Below are 23658 nucleotides of genomic sequence, written 5' to 3'. Positions count from 1 at the left end.
AGAGTCATGAATCAGTTCTATTACTTGAATGGGCCCCGGGGCCATTTGTTCTGGGAAGGGTGGGACCCGAGATCAAGAAAGGTTCAGAAGCCCTGAGCTAACCCACAGAGTGACCCCCTGCTTCCTCAAGTAACCGCGGCGGAAGCTGTTCAGTCGCGATTCTGAACTTGCTCCAAGCGAATCCGAGAGTCTCATTGTCTGCAGGAAAACTGACTCTGGACTCTTCCAGGTCTTGGAGCTCCTTCTGGACTTCGCCTATTCCTCCCGAGTCATCATTAACGAAGAGAATGCTGAGTCACTGTTGGAGGCCGGCGACATGCTGCAGTTCCACGACATCCGAGACGCCGCCGCCGAGTTTTTGGAGAAGAACCTGCACTCCTCCAACTGCCTGGGGATGATGCTGCTGTCCGACGCCCATCAGTGCAAGCGGCTCTACGAGCTGTCGTGGCGCATGTGCCTGCTGCACTACGAGACGGTAAAGAGCCTGCCTCTTCCTCGCGCTGCTCCTTCCTGCTGTTCGAATGGTGGACTTCTTCAGAGAGCTTCTTGGCAGGACGCGGGCCCGCCGTGTGGGTGGCCATCCTGTCAGTGTCTGCTGGCTGCCTTCGCTTTGGCAAGCAGAAGACACATGCTGACGGAGATTTCTTGCCTTTTTGGAGGCGTGCTTGCATAAATTGTTGGAATTGTGCTGACTTCATCAAACATGCTAAATGGATTCTGTTCTTCACTGCTCTCTAGGTCACTTGTTAACGCAGAATACACTGGATTACCATAGTCTCTGGACTATAGAGAGCACTAGAACATTAGCCGCACCCACTAATTTTTTTCGTGCAGAAGCCGCACCGGTCTACAAGCCGCGGGAGCACTGGTATCTAGTTCTAGTTTTGAGAACGGGGTGCAGCGTGGAGTCTGGCTCATGAAACAATCTCTATGTTCTGTTGAATCATGAACTCCTCACTTCTTATTTCCATTTAAAGTGTTCAAAATGTGCTGTTTTCACCCTCCAGTAGTGCGCTTTAAAGGTAAATAAAACGGCAGTGATGTCATGGGTTTGATGCGACGAGGATCAATATTGTTGCCAGCGTGACGCTCTTCAGACTGTAAAAATGAGGAATGCCCTGACGGACAGGGAGAGCATTCGGTGGAAGCAGCTGTCTTCAACCTCTTTGATGAAAGTTTACAAAAGTTTCAGATTCCGTTGGCCAAAGAACGCTGCATCCGACGCACACAAAACGGATTCGGTCGCGGTTGATTCCGTCTTAAAACCACACCCGAGAAAGGCTGCTCACACTGTACGCTGTTAGTGTACGCTCACAGAACAGAATGTAACGTTTGATCCTGAGGATTCAGTTGCTCCGTGTAAAAATGGCGAGCTGCGGCGCCTGCCTTGTTCAACGTCCACAAGCTGCTTCAGTCTTTTCACTTCCCCTGAATCGCATTAGATCTGGCCAGCGTCAGAGTTGCAGCTTATCACTTGCTTCAGTTAAGGTCAAGACAAGAAGCCAGTTGTCATTTATCGATCACATTTGTCTTAGCAGCCAAAAACATTAGAGCAAGTGTAATTGATGTAAATCCACCACGGGCACTAACGGCTGCGGGGAGCGCTCGCTGGTCTTTGGAGGAGGAGGGTGGGATTGATTTGGCGACAGAAGGCTTCCTGTCAACGGAACTCAATGAAATTGCCTTTAATAAATTGGATCCATTTAGAGCGGGTGGTGACATCATTTGCCTGCGGGAGAAAAAGGCTGAATAATCCGTTTAGTCCTGAGACTTGAGCTGTGGGGCGGCCCGTGTGGTCAATAACCACGAGTCCGGATCACATTTCCGCCAATGCTGTGCATTCAGTTCACGAGTGTGGCGTTGGAAGTGGGCGGGATGATTCACTTGGTGTTGACTGTCTTGGAAGGCAGGCAGGTTTTCTGGACTCAACCCTGTAAGGCCTCGCCAGTAAGGGAGGGAAATGTATTGACTGTCTCAGCTTTTTTGATAACTGATGGTCACATCACTGGGGCAGCAGCCCAAGTACAGACATCCAGACCTCTGTAGCTCCTGGAGCCTGCTCCAGCTCTCATTGTGTTCTCACTGGAACTGAGAGCTCTCCTCACTGTGTTCTGGGTCTTGAGGTTGACTAGTTCTCCTCTGAGTCACCCCTGAATGACTGAGCTTCTCTCCTTACCAGAGGCCACGCGGAGAAACTTGTGTTCTTTCGGCCGTTATATTGCTGGTGACCAAAGGTGAGAGGAGAGGCCCAGTGTTCAGTGGAGAGCTTTGCCTTCTGGCTCCTCACAGCTGAAGGTCTATTCGTTTCATTTGCTCCTCACTCGTGAACAAAACCTTACAGTACTTGAATCCCTCCATCCATCTCATCTCCAGTGAACATGATGACCATACAAATAAAAACTCCTCCTAAAACCTGAGCCATGCTTTAAACTCCAGTAGATCCCACTAAAACAACAGGTCAACCCCTTTACTGGGTCCACTTTCAGTTTCCATAGCTCGTTTCCTGCCCTGCTAGCATTTTCTCAGCCGTTTCTCAGACCTGGTATCAAACCACGCTGTCGATGTTGGAGGTGGTTACTTCAGTTGTGTTGCTGGACCGGATGAGGAAGCAAAGTGGACATTATTATGTCGGTCTGTACGTCTGAATCGCTGCTCCATTCCAGGTGAGAGAGTCGGAAGATTTCTACAGCCTGACGAAGGATAAGCTGCTGGAGCTGATCCTCAGCGACGAGCTGGAGATCGAGGATGAGCAGGTGTGACACTTCCTCAGACTAATTCTTCAGAGCCTCCTGCACACATGTTTCACTGCTCCACTGCGTGTTCTACCCAGAACACCGAGGAGCTCCAGGATCGGGGCGAGACGGTCTCTAATTTCTCACGTCGCAGAAGGTCACAGATCTTGTCTCTGACTGCAGGTGGTGTTCAACTCCATGATGCGGTGGGTTCGCTACGACCTGGAGGGTCGGCGACATCATCTGCCGGAGCTGCTGAAGGGCATCCGACTGGCCCTGCTGCCCTCCGAGTGTCTGCTGGAGGCGGTGGCGTGCGAGGAGCTGGTGATGGCAGACAAGAGGAGCAGGTAAGGTCACCTCAGAAGAAGCAGATGGCTCATCAATGGGCTATTTTTATCCACTGTTCATTTCCTTTATCATTCGCTAACATGACGTGTGTAATCTGCTTACTGTGTGGAGCAGAACTCCAGGGAAAGTGTAGAAGTGAGATTTGTTCCTGGGTCTGCAGGTCGATCGTGGAGGAGGCCATGCAGTGTAAGAAGAAGATCCTTCAGAACGACGGCGTGGTGACGAGTCCATGCGCTCGGCCGCGCAAAGCTGGCCACACGCTTCTGATCCTGGGGGGCCAGACCTTCATGTGCGACAAGATCTATCAGGTGTTCTTCTGGTGACCCCTTTTAACAACCTTCCTGTCTTGCGCTGTCGGGCCCTAGAGCCTCACCCTCTGGTTCCATCTGTCTGGAGCATCATTGCTAATGTTATAGTTTGCGGGTGACTGGAGGAAATGCACAACGGTTCTGAACTAGTACCAACTCATGGGCTTTACATCAGAGGAGTATTTAGGCACAGCACTTGGTGAATGCGCGCAAAATAGCTTAACTGGGATCAAACTTCACATGATTCTATGTATTTAATCAAGAGGCAAGTCTTCATATAAACAGTGTTTTGTTTGAATGAATGTTTAAATGTGTGAAAGAGAACACATGCCCAGCTGATACAATTGTCATAACTATAGAAAAGAAGATGAACCAAAGTGTGGACATTTAGCTTGTTGTGAGGGAAAGAATCATTGTGAAAAAAATGTTTCAAGTAAAACAGCTGCCCAGCAGACTCTGAGAGTCTGATGGTGTCATTGTGGGAGCTGCTGCTGAGTTCATCTCTGTCCACGATTATTTGGCTCAGATGTTTGTTTTTATTACATTTTATTTTTGGTTTTTACGAAGCAAGTTGTTAAGTCAGTCGTTGACATGGTGTGTTGTGACTGGGTTGGGGGCGGGGTTTCGGGGCGGGAGCGGACCTTTGGATGCCTTGTTCCAAAATCTTGACCCGGGGGCCTCCTCCCAGTTCAGTGCCTCACTGGCCCTGCAGACCTCCTGACATGAGCCACATAAGCTGTCTTCCCCTGGAGGAGCTGAGGTTGTCCTCTGAGTCTCTCCTGGATGACTGAGCTTCTCTCTCTCAGTGAGTTCAGACAGAGAAGTTCTTTGGGTCACTCCAAAGCTGGTGACCACTGGTGAAAAGAGGAGCTTCTGGCTCAACTCTTACTTCACCTGCTTTTGAATGAATTTGACACTGCACTGATCCAACTGTCCCGCTTTGTGAACAAGACCCTGAGACACTTCAGCTCCTCCACCTGAGGACAGCTCTCTTCCTGTCTGACTGATTCCCCCCCTGAACATCTCTCACACACATCACTACTCTCCTCAGGTGGACCATAAAGCGAAGGAGATCATCCCGAAGGCCGACCTGCCGAGTCCCAGGAAGGAGTTCAGCGCTTGTGCCATCGGCTGTAAAGTCTATGTGACGGGAGGACGAGGGTCAGAGAACGGTGTCTCCAAAGACGTCTGGATCTACGACACAGTGCACGAGGAGTGGTCGAAGGGAGCGCCCATGCTCATCGCCAGGTACACACACACACACACACACACACACACACACACACACACACACACACACACACACACACACACACACACACACACACACACACACACACACACTGCACTCATCTGAGTGAGCCGCCTGTGTTGAGCTTTAGCTTCCATCCCTGTCGTCGCTGGGGCCTTCGGAAATAAACAGCCAGAAGAATGGAAAAATACACTTCAGAATGGGCCAAAAACAAGGCGTATTATTTAAAAAAAAAAAAAAAAAGAAACATGATGCTCCTCAAACTTTATGAGGATTTATTGTGTATTTGAAATACAAATTCAAAACTTCATGTATTGTGGAAGTCCTTCAGAGCCTTCAGAGATTTTTGGACATTTAATGAATATATCTTTTATCTTCTCTCATAAATTCAAGCTTCTTTTCTCCCGAACCATTTTGCTTCCTTGTATTCCGGCCTCTTGAGACCAGCCACTTCAGACCAGCGTTCAAATCAGACACAGCTTGCTTCTGTCCGGGCACCGCTGTGCCTGCTGAAGCTGACAGCTTGATGTGAAACTCTGAGCAGGTTTGGTCACGGCTCAGCTGAGCTGGAGAACAGCCTGTATGTGGTGGGGGGCCACACAGCCATCGCCGGGGTCTTTCCTGCCTCTCCGTCTGTCTCGCTGAAGCAGGTGAGGAGTCCAGATGGTCTTCAGTGTCCTGTCACTTCTTCGACAGAAGAGTGAAGCGGGTCTGTCTTCCAGGTGGAGCGATACGACCCTGTCAGTAACAAGTGGACCATGATGGCGCCTCTTCGGGACGGTGTCAGCAACGCTGCGGTGGTCAGCGCCAAACTCAAGCTCTTTGTTTTCGGGGGGACGACTATACACAGAGACAAGGCTTCAAAGGTAGGGGGCGACGTGTGGGGTGTTGACTTTGTGTGAGAAAATATGTTTCTTTTCTCTTCATAAGCAACTTTCAACAGTGTGATCTGTTTGAAGGGAAACTACGCACATGCGTTTTTGTATGATGTGGGGACTAAACCTGAATCAAACTGAAACCCAGTGATCAAGACCAAAGTATTTTGAAGTCTTCATCCTCAAATCCAAGCTTAACTTTGTGGGGTCCGGCCAAGGGATCCTAGTTCAGACAAGCCTTGGTCCCCGTAGGTTAAGCTAGGTTCCCCTCGTCTGTGTGTGTGTGTGTGTGTGTGTGTGTGTCTCTCTCTCACACTCACTCAAGGCACTGTCACACTACGGGTTCTGTCTCGGGTGGGTTTGAGTCCGACTCGCCCCCAGCTGTGCAGCCTCGCACCTCTGCGCCTCAGCCGATGTCCTTTTTGTCTCCTCAGCTGGGGGTTGTCTGCGCAAAATAGCTGGTTTGTGACGTCGTCCTCAGCCGCGCGACAATCTATTCGCCACCATCGGCTTAACCTCCTTATTTCTCTGTCAGTTTTTGACATTATGAATCGTCCTCACTTCAGAACTGAACTGATGACGTTGAACACAGTGAGAGAGGTGACTGAGGAGTTCAGATCCAGGCGTCAGAAATGATCAATGAATAGCCTGGTGATCTTCAGTAACAACGTCACCCTTTCCTCTCCCCCTAAACCTAACCATCTAAAACAAATGGCTAAACTTCACCTTTACTCTACACCAACTAAAACCCAATGATAATAACTGAGCTATTTTCTCGTTTTAACCCTCAAAATGAGGCTTGATAAAGTGAGGACCGGCCTCGTACAGGTTCTTACAAAGTTCAAGAACACACTCTCTCTCTCTCCTCTAACTTGTGTTGGCTGAGGCTGGTTCTTCACACCTGATAAAGCTAACAGGAAGCAGCAAAGAGTCTCTTCCTGCTGATGGTGTTGAGATTGAGCTCAAGAAGCAGCTGTCGCAGTCGAGTCTCTCAGAGACGACGACATGGCTGCACAGGTGCTGCTGCTGCTGCTGCTGGTGCTCTGCTCCAACACCCACGCTGAGGTCCTCATGAGAGCTGGAGCGACTCATTACTTCCACCTGGACAACAAGGCCGACTCCTGCTCCGTCTATAGATGGGCCGGTGAGGAGAAGGAGCTGATGTGGAACTCTTCAGGCTCCATGTACGAGATACGCTCTGTGGCTGTTTCCCACTCGGGTCAGTACCAGGAGCAGTGCTGGACTCGGGGCAACCTGACTCTGGTGAGGAACTCCACCCTCCGCGTCTGTGGCACAGAGAAGATGAGGGAGCAGAGGTTAAACCTGGATGCTGGACAGAGAGTGGAGCTGAAGTGTGACGGCGTGGGACCAAACCAGAGTGTTCAGTGGGCCCGGGACAGCTCAGGAAGATTAGAGTTAATGGATGAGCAGCACAAACACCTCCTGGTGGAGAAGTCTTCTCTTCTGCTCTCAGCCCCCAGGCATTTGGGTTTTGTCTTCTACTCCTGTCTGGTGAAGCAGCAGCACAGGTGCGATGTACTCACACACTTCATTGGTGATGTACAGCAAGAGATCATCCTCCGGTCTGTGGGAGAGAGTCTGGAGCTGCACTGTCCTGACTCCAGCCGAAACCAAAGATACAAGTGGTGGTCGAGTAGTTCACTGTTTCCTGAGCGAGAGATCCTGAACTCCACTCTGATGTTTCCATCTCTGACAGTGAACCACTCAGGTCTCTACTGCTGTGGCTTCCTTAGTGAATATCGTCTGGATTATCACCTGTACGTGTGTCCTGAGTCTGAGCCTCCTGCTGTGCAGCTCTTCACTGGGAGGGAGAACCTCACTCTCCACTGTGGGGACTGGGATCAGACTGATGGGGTTCGCTGGTTCATGAGGTCCAACAGAACCGAAGGCCGAGTCTCAGATGTTCAGCATCAACCTCCAGACAACATGGATCGGTCTGGCAGCAGCCTGGTGATCAGGAAGGTCTCTCTGCAGGACAGTGGACAGTTCTGGTGTGTGCTTGAGAGAGGTGACCTCTGTGTGTTCAGATCTGAGACCCTGGTGATGTTCAGGGAGCCAGAGGTGGATCACCTCCTGCTGAGGTCCGTGCTGCTCAGTGCTGTGCTGCTGCTGATGCTGTGTGTTATTGTGGCTGTGGAGGGGGTGGTGTGGAGGGGCAGAAGGAGGGAGCAGGTCCCAGCAGCTGTGGAGGAGATGGAGATGTCCCAGCTGTCTCCAGAGTCAGGCGCGCAGGAAGAGGCTCCGGTCTGAGCCGCCATGATGCTTGTAAATAACCGCCGACCGTTGACCTCTCTGATAGGCAGAGTGTGCTCTCTTGTTGGCCTCCAATAAATGTACCATGCTTCTGAAACACTCTGTGTCGTTGTGATGCACACACACACACACACACACACCTATGCTTGTATGTCTATCCTTGTTGGGTCTTTTGGAGGTTTATCATCAGGACTCTGAACCAAATTGAAACCCAATTATAATGTTGACATCTCTCAATTGAGGCTTATGGGGACCTGTAAACATGTCCTCACAAAGAGGTGTGTTTCCAAGAATGAGTCCCCACAATAGTGGGTATCCAAGTACACCCGCGCATTTCTGCACAGCCATGACTTGATGTCCTGTTCTCCAGGTCCAGTGCTACGACCCGGTGGGCAACCGCTGGAACATCGCGGCCGAGTGCCCGCAGCCATGGCGCTACACGGCGGCAGCTGTCCTGGGCAGTCAGATCTTCATCATGGGCGGCGACACCGAGTTCACCGCCGCCTCCGCCTACCGCTTCGACTGCGAGACCAACCAGTGGACACGGGTGGGCGACATGACCTCCAAGCGGATGAGCTGCCACGCCGTCGCCTCCGGCAACAAACTGTACGTGGTGGGCGGCTACTTCGGGACGCAGCGGTGTAAAACGCTGGACTGCTACGACCCGACGTCGGACAGCTGGAACTCCATCACCACGGTGCCTTACTCTCTGATCCCCACCGCCTTCGTCAGCACATGGAAGCACCTGCCTGCCTGAGAGGGGCCAGGTGAGTCTTGTCCACGTCTTCTGTCGCGGCTGAATCACTCGACTCACTTTGCCACGCAACTGTGACAGACAGTCTCTGCTGCGATCAATAAAGCCACATGAAGGTCGACCACACGAGCCTGTGGCTTCACACGCGCCACTCGCAGCTGTAAATACCCCATAGCTGGATTTACTGCCTCCGCTGTAGATCACCGGAGCAGCTCTCAGTCCAGCGTCAGGAGGGTCTGAAACGCCTCTACAGATACTGGAGAAATGACTTTAGTTTTCTATTAGTTCTAAAATGTCACTTTTTATTTCAGCACTCAGTTCTTTTTCCTGGTTATATATATGTATTTTTTTTCTTTGTTTATTTGATCCTTACATGACAGTCAACCGCTAGAGTAGAGGTGCTTCAGACTGGTTTGAGTTCTGGAGTCTGAAAATTGTGAGGATGCTCCGATCGACCAGCCACACATCATCGGCCTGTCATTGCTGATCACGACAACCCATTAGTAGGGATGGGCGGTATGGACAAAAAAGTTATCGCTATAAACACATGTTCCTTCTCTTCCATGTGTTGGACACTGCAGTCTCTCTTGAAACTGTTTTATGATGAAACTTATGAGTGGAGTTTGTCTCCAGCATCATGGTCTGTTGACGTCTCAATAGAAGAGTGAACTCAGTGCAGAGATGAGAAACTCAATGTTTCAGGTCTCTGGTAGAAGCCGCTGGTGTCTGACAGGCTGCTCTGCCAGCTTTATTTAGGGGTTAAACTGAGCCGCCTGTCTGCTGTGTCTCATGTCTCTGAACAGTTGACTTGAACTATGGAGCAGTCTGGACACATTTCCTAGATGCTACTGAAGAAACATGAGAAACCATCAGGTGAAGAAATGACCATGGAGTCAGAGTCTATTCTCCAGATCATGATCCAAACTGAAACAGTTTCATCATCTTGTGTGGTGCAAAACCTTCTCACAATTCTCTCTCCTAAAATGCTTGTTCTCCATGGCCTTATTGAAGATGTCACTCAGACTTTGAGGCTTTAGAATATGTTGATGGTCCCTAACTGATGGCGGCTCGTAGCATTAGCGCTGCCTGTGAGAGTGTGTCCTCCATCAGTGAAGCCCCATGGGGACGTGGAAGAGGACGCTGCCGCCAATATCCAAGTGTTGTCACCTTGGCAGCTGGAGAGCTGCATGTGTTGATGTGAACCAAGGCAGACGAGCGCGTCAGAGAACCTATGAGGACCACTCCATCTCATCAAAGAAACAGGGATCCAGAGACTCACAGTCAACCAAGGTCCACCACACTCTCCACAACTGTCACACGGCGGTGTCGGCTGTCGAACGCCGCGGAGCTGGAGAGCGCGGCGCCGTCTCCTCATGTTCACGTGTGCAGGTCCAGTGCAGCGAGTGTGTCACGTGTTTATGGAATTTATCGTGAGATGCAGAGTTGTCATTGTGGAGACTGTGTTCGGCGGGGTATTGTTCATGATAAGTTATCGCCCATCTTTACTGATCCGGTGTGACAGCCGCCCTCACCCGGTCCGTCTCCTTATGTGTCTGGCCGGATCCGTGACTCAAGTTCTGCCAGCAACAAACTTCAGTTACGGTGTTTCTTTCAGGGTTTTTCTGTTAAAAACACACCACTGAAAGCTCACCCGCCTTCCTGGAGATATTTTTAAACAAATACATTTTCTGCAATTACTTTCTACAAATAGCATGGCAACATAGCCGAGAGTCAGTAGCTGCATTTGTTCACAAATGAAAAAGCAAATACTCAGGATTTTCTTTTCATGAACCAAGGTTGAAAAGTGCTGTGTGAGATCACAGGAGTGTATGTCTGTGAACCGAGGTCATCGCTCCTTCACGCCGCCTTCGTTTGCATGTAGCGGAAATAGTGTTAGGTGTGAGATAGGAGACCCTTCACTTGAGAAAAGGCCGTTCATGATTGTGATTTTCCTCTGTGATATGGCCACTCTCCGCTGCTTTGTTTTCATCCGCCCGCTGGCGCAGATGAAGCGGCTTGTGTGGGAATCATTTGTATTTCAATTGATGCGGGACTGGATGGTTCCCTTCCTCCACTCTGACCCAAAGTAACAGTCTTGCTCAGATACGCAGGACATGAAAGCTTGAGAAGATCCTCTCTGTGCTGCATCACCCCTCCTCCTCCCCCCACTGCTGCACCACTCCCCCCCCCCCCCCCCCCCTTCAAAAATTCATGATGTGAAAGTGTATTTCCAGCGCGGCGCACGTCTCATGTCCCAGCGTCAGCGGCTCTCGTGCTTATCTTCATCCCCGCGTGCGCCGCGGTACACGCCTTCGCATCGCAGCTTTTATTTATTCCCAGCTCCTTGAATTTTGTTTGGTGGCTTTCATTCTATTTGGTTTCATTTTCCCCCCTCTCCACACCCCTCCCCCGCAGCTCCACTCAGCAGAGCTAATTGCACAGCGACTCGTCTAAGTAGCTTTGTCTCACTTTGTTTGTTTTTGTGTGTGTGTGCTTATGATTTATTCATCACCGAAACACGGCGTTACGGCTAAATATGCAGCTCCCACAGACATTTCTGAGCATGATTTATTCATCTGACGCCGACATGTGAGGGTGAGCCGCGGTGCGTGTGACACATCTGCCGCCCAGACCGACGAAGACCGCCTCCTGAGCTGACCTGAGCTCGCTGGTCTGGTCCTGGGCCGTTCACCTCTGACCTCAGTACAGTCTCTGGCAGGAGGAGCACAGATGAGTGGGTGGGTTTGTTGGTGACTAAATCCTGAGAGGGTTTCGGTGGTCTGCTGTAAGAACCGCTGTCACGTTTGATTCTGTTATTGTTGTGTTCCATTATCTATTTATGGGCCATAACTTACTGTACACGATACAGCGCCAAAAACTATCTGCATCTCAGCATAAATTTGATAAACACGCGGATGACTCGATGCATTGGACTTGCATGAACACGAGGAGACCATGGCGCCGCCAACTCTCCGCTGCGTTTGACAGCCAAGTGTGGTGGACTTTGGTTCACCATCGTAGTTGTATTCAGTCTGAGTATATGAGGAGTGAATATTTTTGAATCCAGAATGGATCGAGCCACTTCCTGTTGTGCATTATAACTGAAGTACAAGAGTCCGCAGGGTGTGAAGTGTGGCCGAATGTCACTTCAGTTCTATGAATGCACTCGCCTTGATTCGCTGCTGCCCGACTCTGCCCCAGATGTCTTCGTGGGAAGCTCATGATACCGGAGCGTGTTTATCACATCAAGGTCCCCACACCCTCCTCAAGGACACACCCCTTTAGTCGACGGCTTTGACTCAGACACTTCCAAGATATAGGTGACATTAACAAAAACTAGTCTTTTTATGTGGTGAATGACAAAATGTTCCGGTCTGCATCATCGTTTCTCTATCGCTTCTTCATTGGCTGTGTTTTGTTATGTTTCTTGTTGGCTTTTTTGGGGATGCGGGGGGTTTGGGCTTGGAGAACAAGCCCGCATGGTTAGCAGTCACTTGGCGAGGCGGGACTTCGGTGTGGCTGAACCAACAGGGAAGCCCAGAGCAACATTGGACCGTCGGCCTGGCTCATCATGGCCCTCATTCTTCAACCTGCTGGCAGTTCCACGTGCTCATTGGCGCCCCCTACGGGGCACAGGAAGCTCAGAACAGCAGGGTTAGACAACCAACTTCTGTGCCGCCGTTTCAATAGCCCAGAATTTGGGCTGAAGCCGGAGGCGGCTCCTGCTGCAGAGGGCCCGGACACTCCTCGATTAAGAGGCTAGTTTCCTTCACCAAGATTTGTCACAGGGACTTAGACTCACACATTTCAACTGGCACTCGGCTGATATTAAGCCGCGGCGCTCATATCGCAAAGCTGCTTTCTGGTTCGGTATCACAGCAGTGAGCTGCTCTCTTCCTGCAGTCACCACAGGTCCAGATCAGGAGGCTCCCAGATCCTTCTGTCAGTGATTCTGAGGCCAGGCTCACTGCTGCTGCTGCTGCTGCCGCAGTCGAGAGGAGATTAGTCCAGTTGGCAGCCTTCATTTCTTCAATGGTCCCTCATATTTATCATAAAGATTATGGGACTGGGAGAAATTCATACAAACTTAGGGACGGGCGATAACTTATCGTACACCATATCCCGCCGAACACAGTCTCCACAATGGCAATTTTCACCATGAACAGGATAAACACGTGACACACTCGCTGCACTGGACCTGCACACGTGAACATGAGGAGACGGCGCCGCGGCGTGTGACAGTTGTGGAGAGTGTGGTGGACCTTGGTTCACCATGGTAGTTTGAAAGTGACTTTGAATCCAGGGAACCTTTGGTCATGACACTGGTCGACTCTGAGTCTCTGGATCCCTGTTTCTTTGATGAGATGGAGTGGTCCTCATAGGTTCTCTGACGCGCTCGTCTGCCTTGGTTCACATCAACACATGCAGCTCTCCAGCTGCCAAGGTGACAACACTTGGATATTGGCGGCAGTGGCGTCCTCTTCCACGTCCCCATTAGGCTTCACTGATGGAGGACACACTCTCACAGGCAGCGCTAATGCTACGAGCCGCCATCAGTTAGGGACCATCAACAAATTCTAAAGCCTCAAAGTCTGAGTGACATCTTCAATAAGACCATGGAAAACAAGCATTTTAGGAGAGAGAATTGTGAGAAGGTTTTTCATCACACAAGACAAAGGACTGTTTCAGTCTGGATGATGATCTGGAGAATAGACTCTGACTCCATGATCATTTCTTCACCTGAAACCTTCCTTAAAACATCAACAAACCATGATGCTGGAGACAAACTCCACTCATAAGTTTGATCATAAAACAGTTTCAAGAGAGACACGAGTGTCCAACACATGGAAGAGAATGAACATGTGTTCATCATGATAATTATTGCAGAAATTACTACATACATCATCAACTTTTTTTGCCCAACCCTACTTCTCTCCTATTAGTTCTTTAATAGTAAAGGGAGTGGTATTTGAATTAAAAATACCCAGTAGTGTGGTCTGGCTCGTGTGAGGTGAGAACAAGGGTCCAGCTGAAGAGTGGTCTTCCAGCTCGCCGTCTTCTCTGGGTCGCCTGCTGTATGAGCGCCGACTCTGTCCTCTGTTCTCTGTGTCTCTGCTTCCTCGGTGCTCATGCTCGAGAGTCTGTGAGGTGACAGCGCTAACCGCTGCGCCACAGAACGTCCCCTGACTGAATCTGCTCCAGCTCACCGGGCTGGAACTGATGAATGTTCCCACCTCCTGTCTCAGGCTGCTCGCGTCCATCTGCCGCTGCCTCACGTCTGTCACCCACATCTAGAACCGGAACCACTCAGATCCAGACCAACCTGCTTCATGTTCTCTGAGTGTTGTTATCCACTTCATTGCGTCACTCATTAGCTTCGCCGTTGCTAGCTCTGTTGTGGCGTTTGCTTTGTCTGGGGAAAGACGACTGCGGGAGAAACCACCCCACTGCTCTCTGCTCCAGAGACAGGCTCTTTCAAACAGGAGCATCTGTTCACTTCAGTGTTGTTGTGTGTTCCAGGTGACGCCGTCTGAACAGGCTTGAGACTTCTGGAGTCGAACCCGCGACCACACACCTTCAGTGTGAGATTCACTCGCCGGCGTTGATGGACGAGTCCCACAGGATGTTTCGTGAGCCTGTTTCCGTCGACGCTTTCTTTTCTTCTGCAGACATTCCGACTCTTCAACGCCATTGATCGGACCGCCACACAATCTTCAGGTCCTCTGTGCGAGAGGCCTCTGGAACCTTGGATCACATTCGCCTTCTGACCCGCCTTAACTCTGGAAGGTCCTGCGTCCTTTGTTTAGTTTAGTGAGCTGCGACTCGGTCAGATAAAACATCTCGCTCCACAGGAAGCTCATTTGTCTTCTACCATTTGAACGGTGTTTCAGGCAGCTGAGACCTTCGGCTGCTCACGGCTCACAGCCCTAGTCAGGATGAGGATCAGCTCCTCTAAACCCCTAAATTTCCACCGAGTTCAGAAGCAGTGTGGAGGCTGTGCAGCGAAGAGAATCGCTCAGGAAGTCAGTGAAAAGCGCTGTGAGTCCTGGAAACTTTCATAATAAAACACAATGTGAAGACATGATTCATATTGTACTGTGAAAGAGCAGTGCAAACTTGATGTTAAAACCAGGGAACGTCACTGCGAAGAGGTCGAACGTCGTTCTTGACGTTCTTTATGACACTCGTACTAAACTGCATAAAGACATGGCCTCTTTCAATCGGCGATGTACCACGGGATTGGTGATTCTCTTGTGGCTGAGTGTCCCGTTCCCAGTGGAAATTGAAAACTCTGCTCCGCATTAACGCAGCGTTCCCTTTGCCCCGTACTTGGTGGAAATTCAGGGTCTTAAGCTCATGGTTCTCGAGAGGAAAGGGTCGCGTGTCCAGGCTACAGGTCTTCCCCATGTCTTGGGATCTTGTTCAGGAGTGAGGGGAGTATGGAGCCTGACTGACAGGTGGCTGCAGCGTCTTCAGTCATGAGGACTCGGTATCATGGTGGAGGAAGAGCTGAGCCAGAAGACAAAGCTGTCCACTGACCGGTGGGTTTCTCCTCTCACCCGTGGTCTCCTGTTCTGGGCAGAGGCCCCAGGGCAGACCCAGGACCCGCCGGAGAGAAGGCGTGTTCCGGGAGGAGGCCCCGGGGCAGACCCAGGACACGCCGGAGAGAAGGCGTGTTCTGGGAGGAGGCCCCGGGGCAGACCCAGGACACGCCGGAGAGAAGCGTGTTCCGGGAGGAGGCCCCGGGGCAGACCTTGAACACGCCAGAGACAAGGCGTGTTCTGGGAGGAGGCCCTGGGGCAGACCCAGGACACGCCGGAGAGAAGGCGTCTCCTGGTTGACCTGGTGAGAGGAGCGTCCAGACCTCTTGACTTCGACTGCTGCCCCGGCCTGATCAGACCCTGGCTAGTCAGGACCAGAGCCTCCGAAAAAGTGACTTAATGAAATGATGAAAAACACTACAAGTGAGAAAAATGTCAACATCAAACCCTCAAATGACTTTAAAATGAGTTCTCTCTTCAGTCAGCTTGATTGAAGTCGGTGTAACGGATGGTTGAATGACTTGAGAAGGAAGACGGAAGGAGATAAACTTGTTTGTTTCTGTGGTCCGAACGGTCCAAACTACTGGCGCCACACTCGTGGTGCCGGACTTTTTCTGGACTTCATGTGGTCTTTAGTTTCCCAGTGATGTTTTTATGACGACAAGCACAGACCCAGCGACACCAGCGTGTTGTTGACTGACAGGATCACTCTCGAGTACTTGGACAGGAAGACTCGATGCGGTGGCCATGACGACCATAAAGCGACACTTGCATGTCAGACAACTGATCTATCCGGAGGTTCGGACGTTTCTTCATCGTTGCCATGACGACATTCCGGGCTGCTGAAGTGATGTCACGCTGCTGAGTTTTTTTTTTATTCCACTTTTGAAAGATGTGTATAAATGTTGGATGTTTTTACCGTTGGAAATAAAGTGAATGGCTTTTTGAATTGTGTTCGAAGAACACTGTCTCTGCTCTGTAGCTCAAGTGTTGCCATGAACGTAGCACCGAGTGTCATGTCTCAAACCGACTGCTGTGGGCCTGAAGACGGAGCCTCTTGTCTCAGGACAGGCCCCTCCACTCAAGAACTGTCACTCGAGAAGCCACACAAGACACGCGGCCCATCTGCGCAAGGAGCCTGAGATCATGCGCCACATGGTTGCTGTCAAGACGTCACCCAGAGACACCGTCCGGCTGCCCTTCAGTCACGTATGTTGCAGTCTCTGCTCGTGTTTTTACCTTTCCTCTGTGGATCTTGGGTGTCCTGAACCCTTCTCCTCTCCCCACCACCACTCTCTCTGTGTGGGGGCTTGTTTATACTGCCTCATGGGGGCCTATTCACGACAACACACTATCATTGTGGGGACCTTTTGCCAGTCCCTATGGGTCCACTTCAAAATACTTGGGTCATTATATTGGGTTTGGTTCCGAGTGTTGATTCAGGTGAGCCATGTGTTGTGGAGGGTGAGGTTGAGGAGGAGACGCTGGGAATAGTATTATGTCAATGAGAAACCTCACAATGTCCCCACAGGGACAGCAGGGTTATAACTACAAAATAGCTCAGTTACTTTCACTGGGATGTAGTGAAGGTGAAGTTTAGCCATGTGTTGTGACATTTCCGTGTGATGCGCTCCCTGAACGCTAGGTGGCATCAAGCGCGAGGTGTGCGACCGAAGAAGAAGAAGAAGAAGCTAAACGGCGGGTTTTGAATATCGTTTTTGACACAACTTTGCTTTTAATTCAAATGAAAATTGATCTTTTCCTCAGAGTGAAATGTGATAGATGAGCTCTACATATATATATATATATATATATTATAATTTTTTTTTTCATTAAACGATTGTTTTTGACATGTTTTGAACATTTCTCTGTGAAGCCGGTTCAAGCTCAAGTCCATCAAACAACATTGGCATCTGCTTTTTTATTCTGGCTCCGTTGTGCAGATCAAGAAATACAACGCGACGGTTCCACGAATGTTTCCGTCGCCACAATGTTCGATTCACTTGAGAGAAAAGGTCTTGGTGCTTTGTCTCCGCAGAAAGAAGGGGAGGTGAGAGGGAAAGGCAGGAGCTGGACATGGACATTTCTGTGGCTTTACCTGGACACTTCTGCTGTCGCCTGAGGTAGTGATACACACACACACACACACACACACACACTCTGACGCGATTATACACCACAAAAATTCCACTTAAATAGAGAGATAAATGTACACAGACTCAGTCAGACACACAGTGACTTTGATGCACCTCACACACACTACTGAAGGGTTGATGAGGCTTCATGAAACAGTTTCCTGACCGTCTGCTGGAAAATGTTTGGACTTGAACAACTAACTCGATGACACCATGTCTGAACCAAGAGCGCCATCTAGTGGCCTCTGAGGACACTGTTTTGTCCACGCTGCGATACTGTTTCATGAAGCCTCATCTACCCATCACGGTCGCACACGTTCTTTCACACACAGACGTCCCGAACCAAACAACCCTGCTCACACTTTCAGATGAGCACTGGACAAGCACACGCTCAAACCGACACACACGTTCGTAACTCGCACTCACGTAGAAAAACACACACCAACCACACACCGTTCGCCACAAAGGTGTGTCCTGCAGTTGAGGGTCAGGGGGCGCTGTAACCTAGCCGGGGGTCCGCGGTGGGTCGCGATCAGAGGTGAGGGCGGAACGTCCGGTCCTCCACCAGAGAGCGAGACAGGTTCCTCAGGTCTCGCGGGTGGAACACGGTCTTGTACCCCAGCATGTCCAGCAGCGGCTGGCAGGCCGTCTGAGTGTACGCCACCATGTCGAAGGAAAGCTTCACCCTCCAGTTCTCCGCGTTGGCCGCCGAGTCCCGCACCGTGGTGAACTTCTGCCGGGCCGACAGGTCGCTGCTGCCGCGGGTGTTGTTCAGGATCCACTCCTTCACGCTGGGGTCCAGGGCCAGACCCAGGAAGCTGTAGAGCTGCTGGGCCATCCGGAGGGGAAAGCGGGCCAAGTCCTCGTACCTGTGCGGAGACGGCGGGAGGCTCTGGATCCACACAACCAGGCGCAGTCATGCAACTTACTGCTCACCTCAGCAGCATGTACCTCCCTCTGAGCCACGGGGGCCTGGACAGGCCCGTGGACACGGACCTGCGGAAGTCCTCGCACACCGTGTTGATCTGCCCCAGGTCCAGGTTGTGGGGTCGCCGGCCGGTGGCCCTCCAGAGTCTCCACAGGCGGTAGGTGTCCCGGAAGGTCTCGATGCGGGACGCCAGGATGCCCCGTGGATCTCTGACCAGCTGGACCACCTGATGGCGGGGGAGACGCCGTCAGCAATCCTCCCTCTAGCGCCACCTGTGGAGGCCGCTGCATGTGCCGCCCGTTACATAATCCTCCACCGTTTCCAGTCTGTATTAAATCACAGGGTTATAAACCGCCGCCGGCCGCGCTGCTCCGTGTTTGAGATCAATACCAATTTGGAGGAGCATCGATCGGCTTGTTCCACACGTTTGAACCAGCAAAACTAATCAGCTGCTCACTATTACTGTCCGACATTTTTACAGCGCTCAGCGACATCTGCATCAGCCGCACATAACTCAGCTGCGCCGCTCGAAAGACGGAGTGAAAGTCAGGGCTAGCAGCGGGAGGTGTCCAGGATTTCACAGCGCCCTCTGTTGGGGAGGAGTCAGCTCCACTCACACGTTGCTGAGCAATGAAGCAGCAGGTCACTGCCTGACCTGGTCCTCCTGCCTCATGTGGTCCTCCTGCCTGATCTGGTCCTCCTGCCTGATCTGGTCCTCCTGCCTGATGTGGTCCTCCTGCCTGATCTGGTCCTCCTGCCTCATGTGGTCCTCCTGCCTGATCTGGTCCTCCTGCCTGATGTGGTCCTCCTGCCTGATCTGGTCCTCCTGCCTCATGTGGTCCTCCTGCCTCATGTGGTCCTCCTGCCTCACGTGGTCCACCTGCCTCATGTGGTCCTCCTGCCTCACGTGGTCCACCTGCCTGATGTGGTCCACCTGCCTGATCTGGTCCTCCTGCCTCATGTGGTCCACCTGCCTGATCTGGTCCTCCTGCCTCATGTGGTCCACCTGCCTGATGTGGTCCTCCTGCCTGATGTGGTCCTCCTGCCTGATGTGGTCCACCTGCCTGATCTGGTCCTCCTGCCTGATCTGGTCCTCCTGCCTCATGTGGTCCTCCTGCCCGCCATGCAATAATGATAACGTCTCAGAAGCAATACATTACGCAGGTCAAATGTATCGGAGTTTTCATTGATGTTTATTTATTCAATAATGCTGGATTTAAAAAATAGAATATCAGATAAAAACAAGCATTTCTAAATCTAGTCGATTTTAAGTTAACAAAAGAAAAACTAAACTTCCTCATCACCCACATCAGGCAGGAGGACCACATCAGGCAGGTGGACCAGATCAGACAGTGAGGCAGCACATTCTTCCTTCAGAGACTGATCGTACCAGTGACATCTAGTGGCCAGCCGCAGTTCTAGCAGTCACAGAGGAGGGAGGCTTTTTGTGTCTGTTGGTGTCACCACCATGCGCGGTGCATCACCAACTTTTAACGTTACACTGTGTGGTTCCTCGGTCACATGATCACAGAGCTGCACGCTCGCCCTCCCGCCCTGGCTTGCTAGCATCACAGTACCTTCAGGTTGAGCCGGGGGTCCTCAACCAAAGCCCTGAGGTCACTGATTTGGGGGATCCGGACCGTCTTGATGGCGGCGTGGCGCTTTGCCCGGCACGTGTCCGCAGCCACGGACACGTTCAGCGGGCCGCAGCGCTTCACGCACTCGCCTTCGTCAGCCAGCACCAGACTTCGCTCCTCCGGACCCAGACTGGCTTCGCAGGCCGGCGGCGAGCACAGCGTGCGGCCTGCGCGGAAGACAAACGCCGTCAACAGGATGTGGTCACCTGAGCGAGGCGAGCGGCGAAGCTCACTGGCTCCCCGGCGGAAGAGCTTGTCGGTGGAGTGGTTGGCGGGGCGAGGGCGGATGTAGCTCTCCAGGCTCTCCAGGCGACAGTGGAGCAGGGCGCGGAGCAGATCCCGGGCGGCTCCCAGCATCACCCTCCTCTCCGCCTGGTTCCGACTCTGGGCCAGACGAGGCAGCAGCGTCAGCTGGAGGTGGTACAGGGGCTCGAACAGGTAGAAGACCTGAGGAAGGATCCAGGGACACGGGTTCGTGAGAACTGCCGCCGACATTATTATCGCCACCAAGCAGGTGATGCGCCTGACTGCCTTTGTCTGTGTTCAAAATCGTTTTTTAGCCATCGATTCAGGCGTTCAGGATATGAACTCATTCAAGGTCTCCTAACTCCCTGTGGGTCTAGAGGTGCCGTGACCTCGGTTCGGTTCCCGGTCAGGGAATTCAGTTTTCACTCTTTAAGGATTCTTTATTGGTGGAGGTTTGCGCTCGCCCAGTGCCTTTCTAGTTAGCTCATGAGCTGAAAGTGTTTCAGTGCTGGGGTCCATGGTCCCCTGCGCTTGTGACACAGTCTTGCACTGTGGGGTGCAGGGCAGGTGCAAGGCCACCTTCAGATGGAGACTCAGCCAGGCCCCGCTTGGCTCTGAAAATTGCCGACGTAAGGCTAAAGAGGCGACAAGGTGTCAGCTGACCGTGGCAGCTCCAGAGAACTTAGACGTTCTCTCAAGGCCACTCACAGGTGGTGAGTCAAGACGGTGACCTCCTCGCAGATCTGAACCCAAACTTGGCTTTTTGCTACGTGCTAAGCTAGCGCTAACAAATTCGAGGAAACGGTGAACGCGTCACGTGACTTGCTGTCAGATGATGAAGACTGACACTGGTGTTTCTAGGCTCAGCATGTCGCATTTGTCCTTCTTAAATGTGCCTGAGTCAACATTTAAACGTAGCCATTAGCACTTCCATTCCTACACTCAGGCCTCAGCTGAGGCAAGCCACGTGTTGTGATGTCCTCAGCTCGGTTTTTGTTTTCGCCGCCGCTGGTTTGTGGAGGGGTTTGGACGACTGTTCAGGGAGGGAAGTGCAATGGGCTGAATTCAGTTTTGAGTGTGTTCCGCATCATTTTCGAGCCGACAGTCCAGGCGACCCAGATAAACACGCTTTCAAGGTCAGGGAAGTGAGTCCTAGTTCTTTAAAGGACTCTTTACTGGCGGAGGTTTGCTCTCTCTGAGTGCTCTCCTGGTTTATGCCATGTTCTGTGGTCCAATTCTCGGCTTAATCTTGGACCAGCAGAGCTTCTGGATGAACCTGCAAGATGTTGTCTGTGTGTTCTGATCCGGTATTTTTGGAAACACCTGATCCATTTTTGGTGATTTGTTTTCTCTCATCTGGACCGGTTCGGACAGCCCTGATCTGGCGCGTGAACGCATGAGTCAGAGCGGTGTGGTCCAGTCGTCCTCACCTCTGGATGCTGGTTGAACAGCTGGCCCACGAACGAGGAGCCGCTCCTTGTGGTGGCCAGGATGAGAATGTGGGTTCTGTCCGAGGCGTTGTAGCCCAGAGAGGGCAGCGACGGGGGGCCGGCTCGGTGCGCGAGGACCTCCTCACATCCGGGCTCGGAGCCCCGCGACGTTGCCGGCCGCGTCCCGCCTCTGGCGGTGCAGTTGGCGGGGCGGGCTGTGGGGGAGCCGTAGAGGAGGCTGAAGGGCCTGCTGGAGAAGCTGCGGAGCACCGTGTACTGCACGGCGATGGAGGCGAGCGCGAGAAGCACCAGAGACTTCCACGAGCAGCGCATGGTGCAAGACATCAGGGCGCCATGCTTGCGTCTGGAAGGAGACGAAGATGAGAGATCACGCCTGCTTCACCCGCCCACCCTCAGCCGTCACCTCGGTTCCTCTGCGGCTCCTCGCCGGGCTGACGTCGCCGTCACTCCCCGCAGTGCTGCGCGGTGGCGGCGGGCGGCAGCAGGCGGCGGCCGCCCGGGCGGGATCGTGACATGACGCGGCCGCTGCTGCGGATGTCGCTGGAGCTTCAGCTTCGAGGTGGCGCCAACCCGGAACCTTCAGGAACAGATCCGCGGATTTCCTCCCGAGAGACGAGTGATCGCGTCGGAACCATCCACAGTCACCTTCAGCAGACGGATGGATCCGCTGCACACGCGCTCACGGCCGCCCCTCCCGCGCCCCATCCCTCCATCTATCTGGCTCCATACTAAAAATATGGTGATGGACGGCTCAGCGTTGCCATAGCAACAGCCATTTCTGTCGTAAATACCGACACGTGATGACGTCATCGTGTTGTTTCTTCAACTGCGAGCGACATTAAGGAAGACTGACAAAAGTTATTTTCTTTCCTCTTCTCTTCTCTTCCGTCCCACCTCCTGCTCTCCTCCCTCTTCCTGTCTTCCTCACCGTCCTCTTCCTGTCATCCATCTACTTCTTCCTTTCCTTCTTACCTTGCTCACTTTCTTCCTTCCGGATGTGTCCTTTATCCCCCCTTCATCCTTCCTTCCTCCCTCCTCATGTTCTTTCCTTCTCTTTGTCTTTAGGCCCCTTCATCCTTCCTTCATCTGCCTCCACTCTTACTCTTCCACAGCTTCATCCGTTGCCATGGCAACGTGCTGGACCTGAGGAGAGAAACAAGGTCACACCTGTGTCTGTAAGTTCTTTGATGAAACAACAAGTAGGTTTCCACCTGAACAGGTGACCTTCAGACTGGCGTTGTCCCCTCGACTTGACCTCTGACCCTCTCGGGACCCGCCAGACGCTCGTCCACGAGGCTCGATCAGGAGCTGCTGTCCGAGATGTCGAGCATCAGCTGCTGCCACAGGACCGTGCGCTGCTCCTGAACACGAGGAGGAACCAGCTGGTGAGACTGTGCACCAGGGCGCCATCTAGTGGAGGATCAACCCTCCTACTGTCCTCCCTCCAGAGTGTGTTGCCTTCCTGCTCCCTCCTCCTCCTCCTCCTCCTGACAGCCTCCTTTCCCCTCTCCCCCTCCTTCCTACACTCTATGCTTCCCCCCCCACCTGCCTTCCTACCCTCCACTTTAGTTCCCTTCTTTCTTAACTCTTTCCTTTAACTCTCCTTCCTTCATTCTGTCTTCCCTCCATCTCTGCCTTGTGTCTTCATGTCTTCCCTCTGAACATCCGTCTTCTTCCTTCTCATGTCCTTCCTCACCTTCTTTATTCCTTCCATCTTCACTTTCTGCCCTCGTCGCTCTGTTTCATCCGTTCTTCATCATTATTTAATATAATTTTACATGTTTTCATCTCGCCTCTTCTTCTTCCTCTCCACTCCCCTCCCCCTCCCCCTTCTTTCCTTTTGTCTCTTGTCCTCGTTTTCCATCCTTCTGTCCTCCCTTCCCCACTTCCTCTCCTCACTCTCTCCTGGTTTATTAAGAGTCAACGTCCGGAACGGTGAATTTCTTTCAGAAGCCGAAAGAGCGAGCCGCCCCTTCTGCGCGGCAGCTCTTTGACCACTAGATGGCAGCAAAAGAGCGCGCTGGCAGTGGAGCGTCTGGTGAGTAACGTAGAGTCATGTGATTATGATGGCGACTCGGACCCGAGTCTTCACACGTGAGCCAAAGTTCACACCCTCCAGTAGGCCTTCTCTCTTTTCTGGGACCAGGTTTTTCTTTCTTTCCTTCTCCCCTCCTTC

General features: G+C 52.0%; 3 protein-coding genes across 5 annotated transcripts in view; 2 read left to right on the top strand and 1 right to left on the bottom strand.

Annotated features, from left to right (window-relative positions):
- Positions 1-16789, top strand: part of LOC128770575 (kelch-like protein 25) — a 31777-nt gene extending 14988 nt beyond the window's left edge. For 2 of the 3 annotated variants that reach the window (XM_053885198.1, XM_053885196.1), the window contains exons 4-12: positions 230-475; positions 2664-2753; positions 2916-3079; positions 3241-3388; positions 4440-4636; positions 5185-5290; positions 5363-5506; positions 8160-8556; positions 14064-16789. In XM_053885198.1, coding sequence (XP_053741173.1) covers positions 230-475; positions 2664-2753; positions 2916-3079; positions 3241-3388; positions 4440-4636; positions 5185-5290; positions 5363-5506; positions 8160-8546 — 1482 coding nt within the window. In that variant the 3' untranslated portion in view covers positions 8547-8556; positions 14064-16789. The remainder of the gene's footprint in view (positions 1-229; positions 476-2663; positions 2754-2915; positions 3080-3240; positions 3389-4439; positions 4637-5184; positions 5291-5362; positions 5507-8159; positions 8557-14063) is intronic. The other variant, XM_053885197.1, reaches the window with a different exon arrangement.
- A 152-nt stretch (positions 16790-16941) lies between these two features.
- Positions 16942-22849, bottom strand: LOC128771282 (carbohydrate sulfotransferase 1-like). Its single transcript, XM_053886621.1, has 7 exons — positions 22694-22849; positions 21886-22625; positions 21462-21825; positions 20019-20232; positions 19726-19952; positions 18157-18374; positions 16942-18089 (listed from the first exon to the last, which is right to left on the bottom strand). Exons 3-7 carry the CDS (start codon positions 21804-21806, stop codon positions 17753-17755), a joined length of 1341 nt encoding a protein of 446 aa, XP_053742596.1. The 5' UTR covers positions 21807-21825; positions 21886-22625; positions 22694-22849; the 3' UTR covers positions 16942-17752.
- The window catches only part of LOC128771281 (mucin-6-like), a 5827-nt gene continuing 3669 nt past the window's right edge, over positions 21501-23658 (top strand). Inside the window, exons 1-2 of the mRNA XM_053886620.1 lie at positions 21501-22867; positions 23433-23658. The exon at positions 23433-23658 is cut by the window's right edge and continues 3669 nt beyond it. The gene's annotated coding sequence lies outside the window, so the exon portion shown is untranslated. The remainder of the gene's footprint in view (positions 22868-23432) is intronic.

This window comes from Synchiropus splendidus, chromosome 14 (assembly GCF_027744825.2).
Source record: "Synchiropus splendidus isolate RoL2022-P1 chromosome 14, RoL_Sspl_1.0, whole genome shotgun sequence".
Taxonomy (NCBI): Eukaryota; Metazoa; Chordata; class Actinopteri; order Syngnathiformes; family Callionymidae; genus Synchiropus; species Synchiropus splendidus.
This window is presented reverse-complemented; position numbering and strand designations above follow the sequence as displayed.

Excerpts from the sequence above, each read along its gene's own strand:
- LOC128771282 (XM_053886621.1), bottom strand. The coding sequence starts at position 21,806 with ATGTCTTGCACCATGCGCTGCTCGTGGAAGTCTCTGGTGCTTCTCGCG. Across the intron at positions 19,953-20,018 it reads GCTCTTCCGCCGGGGAGCCA|GCCGCACGCTGTGCTCGCCG; the intron begins GTGAGCTTCGCC and ends TCTTCCGCGCAG. Across the intron at positions 18,375-19,725 it reads ACCCCCGGCTCAACCTGAAG|GTGGTCCAGCTGGTCAGAGA; the intron begins GTACTGTGATGC and ends CCCCGCCATCAG.